The sequence below is a fragment of the Antechinus flavipes genome, chromosome 5, assembly GCF_016432865.1.
Source record: "Antechinus flavipes isolate AdamAnt ecotype Samford, QLD, Australia chromosome 5, AdamAnt_v2, whole genome shotgun sequence".
Taxonomy (NCBI): Eukaryota; Metazoa; Chordata; class Mammalia; order Dasyuromorphia; family Dasyuridae; genus Antechinus; species Antechinus flavipes.
In genome coordinates this window covers 30,310,965-30,331,360 of record NC_067402.1, presented here as the reverse complement: position 1 = coordinate 30,331,360, position 20,396 = coordinate 30,310,965, and the positions used below count along the sequence as shown (strand labels likewise).

Genomic DNA, 20,396 nt, shown 5'->3' with positions numbered 1-20,396 from the left:
AAATACCTTTGTATGTTCTTAACCAGCTGTCCACTTCCTAACTCTGCCTTTCCATTCTTGACAATGACTGTCGGCAGTGCTGACAACACAGTGTCCCTAACAGCTTCGTTTTCCTAAGACATCACAATCATTTCCAGTATTTTCTTGTTTCATTCTGGTCCATATGTTTATGCTCTTAGGTATCATCAGAAGTTGGAAGTAGTCATCCACTTTGCACATTTCATGGGAGGATCTCTATTACATGTGGCATATAACTTCACATAATATAAGTTTCTTGAGAACAAGGCGTTTCAATTTCTTTGTCTTGAAATTCCAATGCCTGACACAACAGCTTGTAACACAGCATTTTAATAAGTAATAACATCTTATATTTAGAGATGGAAGGAAATTTCAAAGCCATGTAGACCAATGCCTCCCATTTTATAGTGCAAAAAACTGAGTTCCACAAAGCTTAATTGATTTGCTCAAGAACTTAGTAGCAAGTGTAGTCAGGATCTGAAGCTACATCCTCTGAATCCAAATGCAGATTTTTTTTTTCTATCATATCACTAATATCTAAAGCACATAATAGTTTACTCAGGAAGAGCTCAGACCTTGCTACTGTTTTAAGTCTCTTTATGTGAGAGTTGAGAAAACTAAGATCAAAAGCCACACAGTTATTTGGTGGCAAAGTCAACAGTAGAACACCATTCAATCAGCCAATGTCATTTCCATTTTACACATCACACATATACAATACACACACACATATACACGCACCTGGGCAATTCTGAACAATATTCATTTGTCTTTGTCTCATTTCCACTGAGACAGAATTGCTTCCATTTTATGAGCTCATTTTGTTTTCTCCTTTAAAGTACCAGCCAGTAGAAGCCAAGTTCCTATAACCCCTAGTGTTGAATAATTTGCTGCTTCTTGCAGCCCCATTTACTAGTAATAATAGAAAAACAAAGGTGCACTCTGCTCACTTCATTATAGTTCCCTACCCAGCAGACTAAATGCTTCTTTCTGCTAAGTGACCATTATTTGACAGGAGGTGAGAAGATCACCTGTCATTGGCAAATACTGGCAATCTCAAACTGCTTCCCTAAATATTAGAGTATTAATAATAAAAAAGCCTCAGGTCTCTTGAAAAATGACTTGCAAGAGGTGGGAAATACTCTGCAATGCTAGAGTCGGAGTTTGGTCTTTCATCCCAACAGGTACTTACAGTGAAAGTTTCTGTTTTTATTTTTTAAAACATTATGTCTATGGATTCTTAATATACTGGTGGGTCATACAATTAGAAAGCCCAGTCATTAGCAATTTCTGTTTTCACCCCATTGCTTCTATGCACAGTGAAGAAGTAATAGCTCACAAAGTTAACAGAGTAAAGCTACTGCTTCAGGGTATCTCAAGGAAGGTGAGTTGAATTCAGAAATTTAATTTTCTAAGCAGAAAGCAGCCACATTGGTATCCGTGTTTAGAAGAGGGCAAACTGAGTGGTGAATAAAGGGAAAATTACAACTTGGTATAGTAGGAGATTTAAATCCTAAAGTTAAAAGAAATCATGCTGTTTATCTGCTATTAACTGCACAGACACTTTGTGTGTGTATGTATGCACGTGTATGTATATATATAATGCCTATCTCTACTGAGTCAAGACATAATCATAATGCTGCAGAAAGGGCACAGGTCTCAGGTTCTGTTGCTGTTCTTCTTTCACACTCAAAGAGCACCAGGTATCAGGAGGGGGATGTCTTGATTTGCCCATGAATTGGATATGAGTCCAGCCTGTCTGACAAAGTCAGCAGTCTCACTCTCTCCTCCAGAGTCATCGAGGTCCAGTGGCAAGGCAAAGGTCAAGATAACTACCAATGTCCCTCCTCCTGGGGATTCTGGGTCCATTTCTGTCCACAGGTGAATAGCTGTTCATCTTATAGATAATTCACACTCTTTGTTCTAAGGCTCCCTCCTGCTCTTCCATTCAATACTCCACATGCACTTCCAGCTCCAATATGCTTTGTTCTAAGGCCCCTGACAGCTACAGTATTCTGGATTCCAAAATCCTATCTAGTTCATCTATTTTGTGAGTCTAAAGCATCTCTTCAGGACCCTGCAGTGTGTAAGGCCCTGAGTATGTTATTGGTAAAAGTGAAGCAGCTGAATGGCAAAATGGACAGAGTTCTGGGACCAGGATCACAGACGAGTTCAAATTCTGCCTCAGTCATTCACTAGTTGTATGGCTTTGGACAAGTCATTTAACCTCTGCCTACCTCAGTTTCCTCATTTGTAAAATGAGGATAATAATGACATTTGCCTCTGAAGGTTGCTGGGAGGCTAAATTGAGATATTTATCAAGAGGTTTACAAACCTTAAAGTACTAAATAAATGAAAGGTGATGATGATAATAATAGTTGTATTAAGCCAATAACAATCTAGAAATGATTAGAGAAAAACAGCCATATAAACAAGTTCTAGATTTTATGTAGGGAGAAATTCTCCCTCCAGCCAACAGCATGTATTTCAAAGCAATTAAGCAATTTGGGGACATTTAACATACTTCCTGTGGAACTGAGTTTCTCACCACTGCCACATTCACTATTTTATAAACAGCAGCATCAGATGGAGCCACTAGATTGTTAGGTTGGACTACTATCAACTTACTATATATAGGCCAGAATAATCATTGAACCTCTAGCCTCAGTTTCCCTATTTGTAGGCTGATGGAGCAGATTGGACCAGATGATCTCTAAGTTCTCTGCAATAATGACTGAATGCAATGTTTGAGCTCATTCCTGGCCTCAAAGATCTAGATCCCTAGATCTAGAGTGGCAAAAGACTTTAAAAGGCATTTAATCCAAATTTCCACATCCCAATTAAAATATTATGTTCTCTAAGAATTTTTTTCTAAAACTTGCTTTATTCTAGTTCTTCCTCTTTGTTTATTATTTCAAGTTTAGCTTGTCAGTAGATAATTTCTTTTCTATGATTTTTCTCCCAATAGACTTTGAGTTCCATGAGCATATGACTGTCTTTAACTTTGTGACAAACAGTGCCTAGGTACACAGTTAAGTGCTTAATAAATATTTACTCACTGAATTGACAAATCCCATTTTGCAGATAAGGAAATTGAGACCTAAAAAGGTTCAATGACTTAACCAATAAATTATAATCAGAAATTTACCCAAACTAGGATTTGAACTCAGGCACTCTGACTGAAGAGCCAGTGATCTTTTTACTTTATCAAGCTTCCTCTATTGTTATGGACATTTGAACAAAGCAGCCCTTAAATCCTGTATTCTCCTTAAATTCTCCTTAAAACCTGTATTTCCTGTTCCCAATGTTTAGATAAGACCTCAGTCTCCTACATTGCTTTACCAGGGAAAGGGAGTCATCTACTTTCTATATAGCATCTTTGGAAGACGAAATGCAAAATCCCTATGGACCGATAAGTTATAACCTGTCATTCTTTAGGGCACTTAATTAAAATACCTGTGGTGATCGGGCACATTTTAGATCATGCAGGGGAACGTAAATGATGCCCAGCAGCCACATTACAACCATGATTCCTCCAAGCATGAGTACTGTAAGTTATGAACCACCCGCACGCTTCTCTAGACACATTTGAAAAAGATGCTAATAAATCCATACAGAGAAGAGGAAAGATTTCTTTTCCCTTAATTTTTAAGCCAATGGATTCAGTCAGCCAGAAAAATCAGTCTTTAAAAGTACAGTCACAAATAGAAGGATAGATAAAAATCAATAATAAATCCTTCTTCCCTTTCCAAGCCACTAATAATAAACTCCTGTTGCTTACAGTATGTCTAGCCATGTTAGAATCCTAAATAAAAGAAATTATTAGCCAGCAACCCTTGGCCAGGTGTGTGTGGGTGTTTCTTTCTACACATGGGGATTTCTTATATATATATCAAATTACAAAAGAACAGGTTATATATCATATCATAGGTAAATGAAGGAATATTTTCAAGATGCAAAAGAGTTATCTGAGAAAATAAGTGATTGTATCCTTCCTCAGTGTTTCTAGATATAAAACAAACAACATTTTAAAAAAATACTTAAAATTTGAGATGATCATCTTTAGCCTCTGGCTGAATTCTTTAGATATTTCTTTCTCCTTCCAAACACCATTTCTATTCACAAGATCCTCAAGTTCAATCCCTTTATTTTACAGGATGAAATTGAACTCCAAAGACCCCAAACGACCTGCCCAGGATCATACTTATTCATGTAGCTTTTCCTAATCTATTCCATCTCTCTCTATCCTTCCCATGTTAAGAACTAAGCTGTCAGCCAAGTTCCCTCACGCTCCACATCGACACCTGCCGGTTACCCAAGGAAGCTATTTTGGTCCAGACTGTGATCCAATTCCGAATTTATATTGGATGGGAGTTCAAGTTGAACACTGTTTATTCTGGTATAAACTGCACCAGAAACAGCAGGGAACAATGGAAAGAGAAAGGAATTAAGAATTAGAAACATCTGAATTTAAGTTCCAGTTTTTTCACTGACTGGTTTGAAATCAATTCACCCAAGTCATCACCCTCATGATGTCATTTGTTCTCTTCAAAAACAAAGGATAAACAACACATGACTATAAGTAAATGAAAATATCCCCAAACATCAGTTTCCTCATCTGTAAAAGGAAAGTATTTATATAATATGCCATTCAGGGCTGTGAGTATAATTACTCAGGAAAAAAAAAAGCAAAGAGAGTCTGCTCATTATTTACAACCTTTGCCTTTAAAATGAGGCCCCTATTACTATTCCAGCTTAAGCAATCTTGATCCTCTTTCCATACCTGGATTATTCTCAGATTGTAAACTAGCTTGTCAAAGAAGCAAATGGCAATCTTTTAGCCCTTACCATATAGAAGGACAGAAGAGAATCAGATTGGTATTATTGTTTTGTCATTTCAGTCATGTCCAACTCTTTGAAACATCATTTTAAGGTCTTCTTGGCTAAGATAATAAAATGGTTTGTCATTTCCTTTTCCAACTCATTTTAAAGATGAGGAACTGAAGCAAACAGGGTTAAGTGATTTGCCCAGGATCACAGTTAGGCAGCATCTGAGGCCCGGCTTCAACTCACAAAAATGAGTCTTTCTGATTCTAAGCCATCCAGTGCTTTATCTGCTGTGCCACCTATCTATCCAGGGAATAACATGCTGGTTTCCAATTGTTTCAACAGATGTAGAAATTTCCATTCAGTTCTTCCTAAGAGAAAATGTTCTTCCTATTGCTTCACCAAAAATAAATAAAGAAATGAATGAATAAGTAAATAAATGACATAAAATGAAAATGAAATTATGCAAGGGCAGGCCTCCACTTTGGGTGTGATCTTCTAAACTCCAAAAGGACAAACCTTTCATTTGACGAACCCAGATACTCTTTCTCAATTCTAAAAATAGCAAACTCTGGTTCCTGGACATATGCAAAATATAGCATAAGCCTAAGAAGAAGACTTAGAGAAAATCTAGCCTATGTGTTCTTAACCTGGGATCAAAAAGGAGATTTCAGGAGGTCCAATAATTTTGATGGAAAAAAAATACATCTTTATTTTTATTAATGACTATCTGAAATTTAGAATTTCCTTTCATTTGGTTTCAGCATTTGCTATATTCTTCTGAGAAGGGATCCCTAGGCCTCACCAGGTTGCCCCAGTGTTTAATGACACAAAAATGATTAAATCCCCTTGGGCTCATTTTCCAGAACAGGAAACTGAGATTTGGGAGTATACCATATGGAACAGAACTAGGATTCAAATTCTGGCCCTCAAATTCCAAAATCAATTCTTATTCCACTGAATCATACTGCCCCATGGCTTTTGGTGTGTTTTTACATACAGCATTGCAGTCAGAATCAGTTGATTCAATCCATGTGACAACTTGCACACAGGTCACAATAACATACAAAGTTAACATATTAAACAAAATCATTCACATTTTTATCCAAAATCAGAGACTTTTGTTCTGGTTCAAAAAAGATATGAACTAATATTCCCTGGGCTAAATTATACACATTATTTTCACCTACCCATGATGTCTAGGGAAAGAGAGCCAAATACTAGGTTGAAACAAATGCACTCAATTCAATTCAACTCAGCATAGAACAGCAGATATTGCCCTTGCTTTTCAATAAGGGTAATAGGTTCAGATTCTGGGCCTGCCCCTTCCTTGTGAGCTTCAGCAAGGAATTTAGCCTCACTGGGCCTTTTTTCCAACTCTAACTCTCTAATCACATATGATTCTATGAACAAACATTTATTAAGTGCCTGGTGGTACATCTTAGTTTTCACATCTATAAAATGAGCTGGAGAAGAAAATGACAACCACTCTCTTCCAGGAAAACCCCATATCAGGTAATAAAGTGTCAGACATGACCGAAATGGCTGAATAAGAACAACTTCAACAAATAGGAGATGGAACAATCCAGGAAAAAAATAAAGAAGTTCAAAGTATTTTTTGTTTTAATTATATGGTTAGTATAGATACAAATATCTCTGTGTGTATGTTTTTAAAGTGGCTAGTCTATATTATTCTTCAAAGTGTCCCTTTTCCTCTTACCCTCTCTATTCTTTCACATGCCCACTAAAGTCAAGCCAAAAAAGAAACAAAAGAGAAGCACAGAAGATGTAATTCTTTAAGGTCTCCTTACCTGATTTTCTTTACTTGTATGGCAATATGAACTTGTCTTGATGTTTTTAATTGGTGGAAAATTTGTGTTCTTGGAAAGGAAAGTTTCATATGTCTGCCATCAACTCATGGAAATTCAGGAATTAAAATACTGGGTCAGAGTCATTATTGTTTCCATGTAGTATAGTAGTACAAACAAGAACTGGCGAAAACTGGACCATTCTAATGCTATGTTTCCTCTTAATATCACCAATCATCTAGGAAAATCTACTGCAAAATTAAGGTTTATCATATATAATGACTTTTGAAATAATCATTAAAATAAAAACAGGAAGAGACTACATGACTTTGTTGTTTCAAGAAATGTTCATGATATACTACAAATGAAAACCTTCCTTTCTCAAGTCAAAGTGAAATGGATTTCTGTTTACATAACCATCACTTTTCTTTAGCCATTATATGGAGAAAGAGTTGGGATACCATTCTTACACTCGGTATAATACACATGCACAGTACGGTGTAATATATGAAACAGTTTTAAATTGGTTACCCACAAAAATACCATAATGTTCCTATTGCTAAGTTTCCACCTTCATATTTTAAAATGATGCTAAAGGAAATTTGCCAATTGGAGTGAAATCTATTAGGAAAAAAAAAAACACACATAAGGGTGAAAGTGATGCCATTTTGATGTGTTATGTAGACCCAATTCAACAACCAAAAGTTAAGCATGTGCAGAAATATGCCCAGGAACACAAAAATAGACTTATACAAACACACACATACACACACACACACACACACACACACACACACACACATACATAAAGTCCAATAAAGAGAGGTTCCAGTCAACGGCAGCTGCAGCCAAATCTTTTCAAATGAAAGCAGGAAACCTCTAATTTAAATTTTTCATTTGTTTTTTTGGAACAATTATGCCACCCACAAAAGGGTAACTTTGTCAGTCGTTATTAGCTCATGGATTTGGGAACTCATCCCTTAAATAAACTCACTTCATTTCCATATAATTACAGCAACTAAAGAACTGGTGCTGTGTGTGTGTGTGTGTGTTGTGTGTGTGTGTGTGTGTGTATGTATGTGTGTGTGTGTTTAAATGAAAGTATTCTTTGGGAAGGTGTAAGATGTAATGAATTTCAAAGCTTAGAATTTTAGAATATACCAAGAATCTCAAAGTCCATGTCTATATCTATCTTTACAAGTAGACATATAGTGGATCATAAAACCACTTTAATAGCTTAATATAATTTTAGAGAATGAAACACTTAAATGAATATTTTATAGATCATGTGCCTTTGGATTTGGGCACCTGTTTTATGATGATTTTCAACAGAGTTGACCCTGCCATTTATACATCTCTTGACACACAGAGTTAGATAGATAGATCAAGTAATCTATTTCCATATTAGTAATATGGAGAATATTGTATTTTTGAGAGCATCCAATTTAGAATTGGTTATTAAACTGGTTATGTATACACGGATATACAAATAGGCATGTGAAGTTTATTCATATCTATAATCATATGTCTGCATGTGGATATAACAAACATGACTGTATTCATTCATCATACATGTTGATGTATATATACACACATAAAAGGCAATGGTATAGGGAACTGAGTCTGGGAATCAGGAGGACTCAATTTCTGACACATACTGGTTGACTATGTGACCCTGGACAAGCCACTTCATCTCCCCATGTCTCCATCTCTTCAATGACAGAGGAAATTTCCTCAGCTAGAGAAATAGGGATAGTTAGAAAAAGAAGAAAAGTCAGAGACAGACACAGATTGAGAATATAGAACAATGCACAGTAGCCTCTGGTTCAGAAAGAACTGGTTGCAATAATAATTCAGATAATTCTAGTCCATCCCTATGATCCTAGACAAGTCAAAGTAAAAAGCAATTGTTTCTACCTTGGCCAGAAACCCTAAGAGTCTTTCACTCTCAGACTGATTTTTTTTTTTTTTTGAGTAGGTAAAAGAATCCATTCTCTACTTCATTCCTTATCTAGCCTTAATCACTGAATGGATGTTGCCTCAGTCAAACTAAGACCTGTTATAGATCTTGACTTAAAAAGACCAAAGTCTCCCCCTGCATCCAGGGCTATCTACAGTCTTCCGGAGCTTTATCTGGTCACTGTACCCAGATGACTCTGGAGGGGAAGGTGAGGCAGGTGACCTTGAGCATTCCTGTCATTTAAATCCAATTAACTTGCGTGCCATAGCATCACATCCCTGATATCTTAGTCCTCTTGGGGAATGAAGGACAACAACAACAAAAAATTCAATAAACTTCTCAGTATCACTAGGAAACTCTCAATTTATAAGTTACCAAACAGTTTTTGGAGAAAATTATTAAGGGCATTTCTTTGTTCATAGTTCTCCATTTTATTTCAATGAAGTCACAGGTCAACTAGAGAGCAGCTCAGGGGTGTAGTGGATAGAGCACCAGGCCTTCAATCAGGAAGACTTAGGTTTAAAACTAGTCACAGACATTTAATAACTGTGAGCCCAAGCAAGTCACTGAATCCTATTTGCCTCAGTCTCCTCATCTGTAAAATAAGCTGTAAAAGGAGATGGCAAACCATTGCAGTGTCTTTTCAAAGAAAATGCCAAATGGGGTCACAAAGAGTTAGGATTGAAAATACTAAACAACAAAACAACTCAAATCCTTCTCAAAAACAAATACAAGAAGAATATATAGAAACAAGTTTCCTCTCTGTTTTTTACATAATCAAATAAAACCTGGTATATCTGCCTTCAACTTTGCTAAAGAATCTAAGCCTCCAACGTGGGGCTGAATCAGTCTACCTCTTGACAACCAATGGAGGAGATACTGAGTATCAGCATGAAAGATCACAAACTAAAAATTAGGATGTGCTAAACACTTCTCTCCAAACAACAGAAAGGGGGCAATTTTCTATCACCTGCATTATTTCTTTCCCCGTGATCTTTATGTTGCTAAAAATCTTTTCCCCACCCTTCACTTAAATTGCTTTCAGAAGTGAAACCTGGTGGTTCACATGACAATAAGGAGCAAATGCTGACTTGATAATGTTCAGGTCCTGAGATGAAACTGAAAATGTTGCTGGAAATAGATGATGCACAAGCAAGAAGATGATGTTCCTGTGGCCAGGGTTTCGAGCTTTAGTATACTCCAAGAATTTTCCTACAAGATTTTTTTTTTTTTTGGTTCTTTTATGTTACTTACTCTTTCCCTCAAGTCCTCCCTGTCAGCAAAGGTATGTTGTTCAATCCTTCACTTTTTTTTTGAAGCTACTTGGATATATATATATATATACACACATACAGACAGACAACTTTGGCTTGAGTAAGTCACTCATCTTTTTAAGTGAACCTGCCCCCCCTACCCCCAGCCCCATTAACTAATATTTCCATCATCCTTTATTTTTGCTGTTTTCTTAAATATATAATATATATATGTATATATATATATATATAATTTTTTTTTTTGAGTAGAGTTGACAGTCAACAAGTATTTCTTAAATGCTTTGTATGTGCCAGGGCAAAAGAATAGTAACTAGCCTCCAGATGCTCATGTTTTATATATAGGTAGACAATAAGTAAATATTATATAAATACCACATATATTCATGGTAAATGGGCAGGCATTATAGTAGGATTTTCAGAAAGCTTCCCACATCCTATCTGAACTGCAACCTCACTGCAGTGTTTTCTTGACTGTCTCCAACCATAAAACACATTATTGGTTTCCAACCAAGCAGAACCAACTTAAAGAGACCCATCATCTGTGCCCTGGTTTTCTCTCCCTTAGGCAAAGGATGAGTCCAGCACTACCTCTCTGGACAACAATGGGTCCCAGGTATCTTTTGACCTGACTGATTGCAACGACATTTTCCTTCGGCTTTGAAAGCATGAGCCCCAGTAGGATACGAAAGGTGGAGTCATTGAGCTAGGAGTAAGAGCTAGATCACAGCAACAACCCCAATGTCAAATGTTATAAAGCAGAGTTGATGTGCCCAAGCAAATAATCTGTAGAGTCTAACACATGCACCTTGCTTAGCACTGGCTGCAGAATCCGATTAGCACTTTATTCCATCAGCTTTGTGTAGCTAGTGCCGACAACCACCCCCAGCTTCTCTCCTCTAATCAAGGGAGAAGTTTCCCAACAGCCTTTCTTTTATCTCTGGATAAATTATTAAAGGTCACTCATCCTTGGCACATGTCATTTTTTTTAATGTAAAATATTTATAGGGAGGGAAAAGCAACAAAAGTATTTACTATTTTCACTTGTTTTACAGTAAACCCTGGGAAGATGCTCTGCCAGACAGATTTTCCCCCCTTAATTTTCTCCCCACACTTTGTATTTAATTCAGAATAATGAAAGAACAATCGATAGAATAAGTAAGAAAAGTCTCCACAGTGACTGAACAATAAACTCTTAAATCACTGCAAATGAACAATTATTGAAAAATAGGAGTACTGAAATTTCAATAGAAAATGAGAGTCAGATTTAAGTCATTAAAAAGGTCCATTAGACAGAATTCTGAAGCAGCCACTTTCTCCAAATAGGAGTTATTCTTGGGAACTAGAAATGTAACTTCTCCCTTCACCAAGTGTGTTTGACTTTGAATAATGCAAAATAAGGTCCAGAGCCAATGAGGCAGAGAGCTGTAAAGGGTCCCACAGAGGACCGTGAAGCTTCCTGGGAGGATGGAAAACAGCACATCTATTTCTAAAGGCTCAAATATTATGCAGCTTAGTGAGTTAAAGGACAGCCTGCTCCAGTCTGATTGGCTTACTAGTTCACCCTATCCCTTATCCCAATCCTGCCTTTCACCCAAAAGTAGCTGTATGAGGAACCCTACTGGTACAAAAGGAAGACTACGGCACCCCTTTCTTCCAGTCCCCAAGACCTTTCCCCAAATCCCAAGTGTACACTCTATTTTCCCCTAAGCCCCCTCCTACACACACCCAGACCAACACTGCCCTCTAACACATACAAACCCTTCCCTCACACGCGTCTAGTGATATAAGTAGACATGCAACAGGATGAATTTCCATAAAGCAGAAGCATGATGGGGAGTTGGGGCCAAAGAAAAACCATTTAGGATTAAGTAGTCCTAAAGCAAAGTGAGAACTGCCCTCCAAATTGCTGAAAGCCTCTAGATATTCATTAATATTAGATACTCTGATCATCACATGATCATCAGCTCTTGCCATGAGTTGTAGGGTCTGCTCTCTTCGCGACCAGGTGAGAACGGAGGCTCTACGGTGGGGAATCCCAGAAAGTAAACGAGAGGATCCCTGTAATGTCCTGCAATGAGAGGCATGTTGGAAGGCAAGCCTTCCCTTCGGCCTCCAGACTGCTGCCCCCTGACGCCCGAGGAAAACTTCAGCTGTGCTTTCTTCCGAAGAGCACGGCTCCCTCTCAAGTAGGACACCACATTTCAATTTGTACTATTAAAAACCTACATTACACAATGAAACAAATTAGCCGGTGAATCAGCCTGCCCCGCCAGCAGCCCGGATTGGCAAAACGGTAATAACAGGATCTGGCCCCAAGAACATTCCCATAATAGCCACATTTTAATCCAATTGCATATGGCTGACCTCTAGCTAGCACTCCTAAGCCCTGGAAGTTCGCTGGTTAACCAGACTTGTCTGCCACAATCCCATAGGAAACCCGAGCCAGGGACCGACAACCTAAGTTCGGTTCCAACCGTAACCCGGTCTCACCACAGACTACACGACACCACCCCAGCCACGGAGAGCCTTTTGGGCTAGGAGGAATATCCCTTCCTTTATTCCCTCCCCCTAAAAACAATATCATAACCGTAATAGTAATGAAGAATCTCGTGATCAACACGGCTAATGACAATTTTGCGAGTGAACCATCTCGTGCTCTCCGTCTGGCAAAGGAGGCAGAGCCCGGAGCTGGATTCCAGTGCCCATCAGCTTACAAAAAAAAAGGGGGGGGGGGCTGTTTCTCCTGAATTACGTTCCAGCATTTTTCAAACTTCTAGAACCCAAATTACAGGGGGATCGAGACTGCTGTCAAGCGAAGGCTTTTTAGCTTTCCCAACTCTGGCTATTCCACAGGCTCTTCCTCAGACGCAGGGGGAGTAAGTACATAGGCAACAGATGCAAATGCAAATTCCCCCCATCCCCCCCCCCCCAGGAAAATTCTATGTAAAACTGCTGCCAGGCAAATCCACCCCAAGAGCGAGGAAGCACTTTTCAAAAGAGAACTCAGTTCCAAGTGAACTCTGGATTTCTTATTTGCTGGAAACCCAGAAATCCACTGGAGTATCTCCCTTGGCATCCGTCCCCATCCTCCCTCCGGTTGGACATGCGAACGTCTCAGCATTAAGTACATAACAGCTCTAGCCCCCTCTGGGTTGGGGGGGGAGGATCAGACTTACAGTAGGAAAGCATAACTTCCAGGCGCAGCCAAATGTCTCTATGCCAGTGCTCCGCTTCTGGGCTAACACCCCCAACCTGCTTCCTTCCCCAGAAGTCAGTTTACAGTCAATCGCGGCATTCCTTTACATTTCCTCGCAAGACCCCGGCTAGCCAGCCCCGAGCTGCGCCCCCGCCGAGCCTTCCGCGGGCTCCTCCGAGGCGGCTCCGCCGTAAATCCCCGAGGGGTTTCCGCCGAGGCGCCCAACTCCACTGCCTAGAAATCCACTAGCTCAGGAACCCCTCTGTGGCAGGCTTAAGACTCCTCAGTCTTGCCGTGTGCTGCCTCCAAGCAGACTCAGAAGCCGGGGATCTCTCTGAACAGGGGAGCGTTCTCAGCTGCTCAAGCCCTGGAAATGAGAGGCTGCTTGTTGGGTCCCCACCCACCCACCTTCTCTCCCTCCCCCTTCCAGCCTCGGGATCCACCAAAGCAAATGTTTAATGAAACGTTACTATTGACCAGACCTCCTGGATCTTAAATAAGACGGGAACTTTTTTCCCTCCCCTCTATATCCCATTAAGTTTGCCGGCAACTTTCCATGATTCAAGGCCATTTCAATTTCTGCCAAAGACTACAGCGCAACTTGATGGAGGGAGATCGGGGGGCTTCAGTATAGCCCACCACTCAGTTCTCGATTTTTTTTTTTAAGCATTCAAGCTCAGCGCCGGCTCATTCACTGCCCAGCAAAAGGCGAGCGCTGCTTCAGCGCGCTCGCCCCCCACCCATTTAACCCTTGCCAATTGGAAGTGCTTGCTATAGAAATAATAATACTAAAAATAGACTGACAGGTAGACACAGATAGATACTAGATAGATAGATAGATAGATAGATAGATAGATAGATAGATAGATAGATGATGGATGGAAGGATGGAAGGATGGATGGCTGGATAGATGGCTGGCCGGCTGCCTTCTCCCTGGCCGCTAAAGCCTTCCGAAGACTTGCCTCCGCCGATCAGAGGTGAGCCCCAGCCGGTATGACATCATCGGGGGTTCACACTTACCAAAATACATTATGTTTCTCATTAATCATACAGCTGGGATCCCACCGCTGCGTCCTCGGCATCAGCTCCCCCTGCGCCGGGCTGCCTGGCACCGAGAGCGGGGCTGCTTCATGCTACGGGAGCTGGCAGTCCCCCCGGCATGGCATAGGGACGGCGGGAGCGAGCGGGCGAGCTGGCGGCTCCGCGGGCGTGCGGGAGCAGTCGGGGTGCCGGGCTTTGCAGACCGCCTCCTTCTCCCGGCCACGAGCCCCGTCTGATTTCGCATTTACTCGGAGCTTTCTGCTGCACTGCCCATTCTTACTGTAATCTGACTCCTCCTTGTTATGTCCTTGCTCAGCCTGTGACATCAGGACTCGGAGTACTACAAACAGATCTCCCCCCCTCTTCCTCCCATCGCCCAGAACAGCCTCTCCTCCAGGGGTTCCGACACCCCGCCTGGACTAAACGGCGCGTTCGCACTCTTTTTAGCTTGTTAGGATTAGGATTTTTCAACGGGGATTTTAGCGCACGGAGAGTGGAGGACAAGGGTCTGCTGAACTGGGTGGAGTAGCTGAGAGCGAGAGTGGGGAGTTGAGAAGAGAGGAAGGGAGAAGAGGGGATGGGGAGAGTAGGGGGGGGAAGAGAAAGGGAAGAGCAGGGGAATTCGGGGAGGGAAGGAATCTGGATATTCTTGAGGGGAGGTGGGGAGGCGTGTGTGTGTGTGTGTGTGTGTGTGTGTAGGTGTGTAGGTGTGAGTGCGTGTGTGTGTGTGTGTGTGTTGCGGAGGGGAGGGAACAAAGCTGGGAATTAACACTTTTTCTACAATCAGCAGCCTTATTAGACATGCTGATTTATTAAGTGTACCACTTAGCGAATATGCATTTAAAGTGCTTCTCTACACACACGCACACCACACACACACACACACACACACACACACACACACACACACACACACATCCTCCCTGGTGTGGAAGCAGATTAGTAAAAAACTACTGACAGGGTAATTGAGGTTTTCGCCTCTAAATTACCTGGCAAATCTAAGGGGGGATAGGGGGGGGGGGCCGAGGTGCGTTAGACAGCTAACAAACATCCTCGTGGGTGGCTATTTTTTTGTGCTTTAAACTCACAGAGGAAAAAACACAATTAAGTGTGTGTGTGTGTGTGTGTGTGTTAAAATAAAACCATCCATCAATAAAAACTTCCCCAATTTCTGATTGGCAATAATGATTATTCCCAATCGGTGCTCCTCTTCCAGGCAGTCGGGGTGAAGGAGGAGGGGCACGGAGACTGAAGCGCCTTCTCACCCTTAAAGGGGAACTGCCTGCAAGCTTTTGGCTGGGTATGGGATACTCTCTCCAGAGGAAAAAAGTTTGCCCTCTCTACCCCACAGATGACAGCCCATTCCGTTAAATTGGAAGAATACAAAAGAGAAAGAGAAGATCCTAAAGCGTCCCCTAATCCAGGAATCCGGATCTGTAATTTGGACCATCCAAAGCAAGAGAGAGAGCCTGGAATCTCAGCTAAAGATTCAGCCTTGCAGAAAGGAAGACCCAGATTCAGCACCTGCTTCGGACTCTCAAAAAACAGGGTGACCCGGGCACTTGATCTGTAGGAGCCCATATGCAATACCCTGATCCTCTTATATTGCAGATCTGAACTTTCTTAGAGGGAATCACTGCTCTCCTTACTCCAGCAGCAACAACAAATCCATCAGAGGAAAGGATAGTAGGATTTCCTGAACACAGCATTGATAGATTATTATTTACATTAGGAAATCTTAATATGGGTTAAGTCACAGTCGCCTCTGGAAGTCTAATAAAGTCTATGAACACCTTCCCAGTACAATGATTTTAAATGTATAAAATAAAATAAATAGAATTACATAGGAAATCAATGTGTAGAAAGGCAAATTATCTAAGCATTCCAAATGTAAGGCTATCTGGGAAATAAATATTTCCATAACTCTCAGGTGAAAACTTAGATGTTTAGTATTTCAAATAAATCAATACTATTAGGTCAGGTCAGTCCATAGGTCAGGAAGGGATCTTCAAGAACTGCCTTATTTTACTAATAGGGAAACTGAAACCTAGAGTGGTAAAGTAAGTAGGCATTTGGGATCCAAACCTAGGCCCTTTGAGATGAGGAAAATAGCACAACATAGTGGATGGTATGGTGATATAGCCCTGACTGGGAATCAGAAAGACCTGAGTTCAAATGTGGTCTCTGACATTTACTAGTTGTGAGATCCTGGGCAAGTCATTTAATCCATTTGCCTCAGTTTTCTCATCTGTAAAATGAGCTTGAGAAGGAAATGGCAAACCAATATTTTTGCCAGGGAAATTCTAAAAGGAATGGCAAAGAGTCATTTTGGACTGAACAATAATGAGGACTGAAAGAAAATTGGATTTGAGTTCCGATTCTGCTTCTGTAATTTCAAACAGGTTTAGCTTTGCCCATATAACTTATACTGGATCTTAGATGCTTGTTTTATTTTGCTTTTTAATCTGTAAAATAAATGAAGCTCTATGATTTGGCCTCTCAGGAATCTTCTACTAGCTTCCAAATGACAATATAATAGTTACAATTCTAGGGTGTTTACTGTTTGTATTATGTCGTCTCCCACGGTTCTGTTTCCTAAAAACCTGAACAACAGCCTTCTCTTTATCTATCATAACCATCAAATTTCTGTCTCTATTGTAATGAACAAGGTATTCTATTGATACTTTAATTTTAAAAGCATATTAATATCCAGTTCCTATATAGAGATGATTCAGCAACTGATTTGAAGTTGGAGAACTGAAAGTCAAGATTTATTTCTCTTTGGACCTCAAGAAATTAACTTGAATTTCCTGAATTTCACTTTTTTTTTTTTTACATTTGTTAGTCATATTTTTAGAAACATGGTGATTTAAGAATAAAATGAAATAAAAGAATATATATATGCATGTCTATATCCATATTTCCCTTTGAAAATGGGAATGTTAAACATCATAGTATTATTTAGGGAAATATTTTGGTGTTCATTGATTCCCTTTCACTTTAGAGCAAGTCCATGATGTATGTATAATAAAGACTATTTTTGATAGATATCAATTATGCAAACAATATGAACTTGTTATGTGCCTACTCTGAACCATATAGCATCAGAAATGTAAGTTGCTTAAAAAGTGAACTTGGAAGTGAAATAAGAAATCAATCCAATGATTCTTTCACAAGTTAATTGGTTATTGTTATTCATTCTCAATGAAGGACTAAATGATATCACTATGTTGACCACAGTCAAGGTATAGTGTGTGTGATTGTGGGCCAATCAGACAATAGGAGTTTAGAAGATTCTATCACAGATTGGGTACAAATAGTCCATATGAACATTTGGAGTGAGATGTCTCTAAATTTGGGCATCTCCTCTTCCTTTTGAGTTATAACAATTCTGCTTCACTCATTGAGTATGACATCTTCTTTGATATGGGCACTCTGATCCAGTGCCAGTCTCACAATCAATTCCAAAGTTCCTCAGAGAGACTTTGACAGTTTCCCTATATCTTTCATAAGTATGATAACATCAGAGCTGTAACTGGGGCAAAACATGAAGGATTTATTTCCCTGGGCTATTGGTCTCGGGTAAGATTTTTCTAAGAACAGAGAGTAAGTGCTTGGATAGAGCCTATTATGTGCCAGCACTGTGCTAATAAGTGCTTAGCAAATATTACTTTATTTGTCCTCACAAGAACACTGAGTTATAGGTGTCATTGTTACTTCCATTTTATATCTGAGGAAAATGAGGTAACAGAGACTAAGGGACTGGCCAAAGTTGTATTTCAGTGTTTGAACATAGTTATTTCTAACTCCAGGTCCTGGATTCTTTATATTGCATGACAGCTACCTTCAGTGATACTTACTGGACCGCCTACTCTATATTAAATGACTATCCCCCCTCCTTCATTTAGGTCCATACCATTATCCCTAGGATCCCCTCTCCAAGGTGCCCCTCTCCTACCGCCACTTTTCCCAGAGTTGTGTCCTCCTGATTAATCCTAAGGGTTAGAATATCAGGGATAATTTTCCATGTAATGGGGTTAGAAGCTATACTGACTATCCCTTCTTCTAGTAGGATATCTTGATCCTTCTCAATCCTCTGCCACTGAATTTGTCCTAGACATAAGAAATCCAAGATATATCCCATCCCAAATTTTACATTTGATTTTTTTGGGGACCATAATGTTTAGATGTTTTGGTAATGTAGATGTAATCACAAGATAAATGTTTTTTTTTTGTCCCTATTCCAGAGAGACTTAACACCTGAGACCTCTATGACCATATTTCAAGAAATTAATTGTCTACAAGAAAATTACTAATGGTGACATTCCTGAAAGCTCTCCTATGAGATTTCCCTGCCTCCAAGGGCATTCAATAATACAATATGACCTTATTTGCTAGGTCTCTATCTCTAGATCTTTGATTTTTTTCTAATACTGTTTTGTTCTGTAAATCGATTTGCACAATTGGACCCATTCATCCACTTCATTGGGACATTGAACCTTCTGACCCTGGAAATATTGACAACTGGGGAGGCCAGGTCATAGTTCAAGATGTCTGACCCTTTCTTTTCTGAATCATCTCTCTAGAATGGTATTATTTTCATCTATCTCAATGGTAACTGGTGTTGGTGACAGCAAACAGATGAGGTTATCATAAGTTGAACATTCTTGCTGGTGTTTCTTATTTCTCTTTAAGTGGAGAAAATGAACATTAATTTCCTTTTTGAAGTGTTTCCTGAAACTGCACATTGTTTTTGGAGGATCTGGGTTCAGATTTCTCCTATGGTATTATCTACTTGTGTGACCTTCAAAAAATTCCTTAATCTTTCTCTCCTTCAGTTTGTTTCTCTGCAAAATAAGGGGTTTTGAACTAGATGAGTTCGGAGATTGCTTAGCTTTAAGTCTGTGATCCCCAACCAGAGTATGCTGGAAAATGTTTGACAACTGAGAGGGAAATGGGTATAGACCACAGTTAAAAGTTCTACATACATTCTGAAGATTTCCTTAATCATTTTCTTAAGTCTTAAACAACAACAACACAGCAATCATTCGACCCTAATTTACTGTGTTTGCCAGTTTATAAATTCAAAATGCTACACAATGAAAATTTCACAATTAATTCTCAAATCCCAAGAGTAGATTCTACTACCCTCTTGTCCCAAACCAATGCTACTCCTCAGTAATTTTGGTACTCTCAGCACTCTGTATATAATTTGGACTATGATGTTTGATATTTCTAGCTATTTAGTTTTTTCATTATATTTTCTTTTCAAAGGAACAGCCTCTTCAATGGCTGGGCCAATATGCTGCTCTATTTTTTAATATGATTGCATACTGTGCAGGACTATTAATCATCATTTCAATCAATATCACCTTCTTCAGTAAACATTCACTGAGTATCTATTAGAAGTAAGAAACTATGGCATCCAAGGATCCAGCAAACTATGAGAAAACTTCTTTGACTCAAGGAGCTGCCAATGAAGTTGAAGAGACAAGCTATAAGCACTAAAATGCAAACAAAACATTTAAGAGTGGGTGATCATGTTATTCCCCTAGTCCAATAAGACCAGTGGCTCTTTGTTGCTTCAATAACCCAGAGGTTAAGCAACAGTATTCTGACCCTTGCCTCTGGGCTCCACCACTGCACTGGATCCAAGTATAAGACAGAGCCTTGTTGAAGCCAAGATACAAGAGATGGAATGTAATTATATTAATTCTCTGGGCCCTAGTTTCCTGATCATTAAAATAAGGGGAGCTGGAGAGGCTGACTGTAGTAGTCCTTTTCAGCTAGATGACACAATGGAAAGAGCACGAGGCTTGAAGTGACTCTTCTATTGCTGGGGCTAATAGAAAAGGACAATATTGAGCTCTACCTTGAAGGAAGAGTAGAAGTTAATAAACAGAGATAAAGGCATTCCTCACAGGATGAAACGGGAAAGACAGTGTTTGACCAATAAGATGTGCTTAATAAATGTTTATTGACTGTCAGTATTTAGGAAATTATAAGAAGACCAGTTTGGCTTAAATGAAATGATAACATAGAGGAAAACATGAGGATAAATTTGAATGCAGTGGGTAAGTTCTGGAAACTGGAAATTGCCACATAGGCAATTCCAATCATAGTAGTGGCGGTAGTAATAATAATTATTAGACATTATATATTAAATTTTATGTTTGCAAAGCACTTTTCAAAGATTATCTCACTGTAGTCTTACAATAACCCTCTTACAATAACTGTAACAGTAATGGCATAAAATGCTATTATTATCCTTA

At 39.5% G+C, this 20,396-nt stretch overlaps 1 protein-coding gene across 4 annotated transcripts in view; it reads right to left on the bottom strand.

Moving 5' to 3' along the window:
• Window positions 1–20,396, bottom strand: part of ZNF385D (zinc finger protein 385D) — a 1,020,336-nt gene that overhangs the window by 359,829 nt on the left and 640,111 nt on the right. The window contains exon 1 of one of the 4 annotated variants that reach the window (XM_052000993.1): window positions 14,104–14,484. The exons of 2 other annotated variants lie outside the window; for them this stretch is intronic. In XM_052000993.1, the coding sequence (XP_051856953.1) occupies window positions 14,104–14,125 (22 nt within the window). In that variant the 5' untranslated portion in view covers window positions 14,126–14,484. Of the gene's footprint in view, window positions 1–13,063; window positions 13,356–14,103; window positions 14,485–20,396 lie in introns of those variants that run through there. One more of the 4 variants, XM_052000994.1, reaches the window with a different exon arrangement.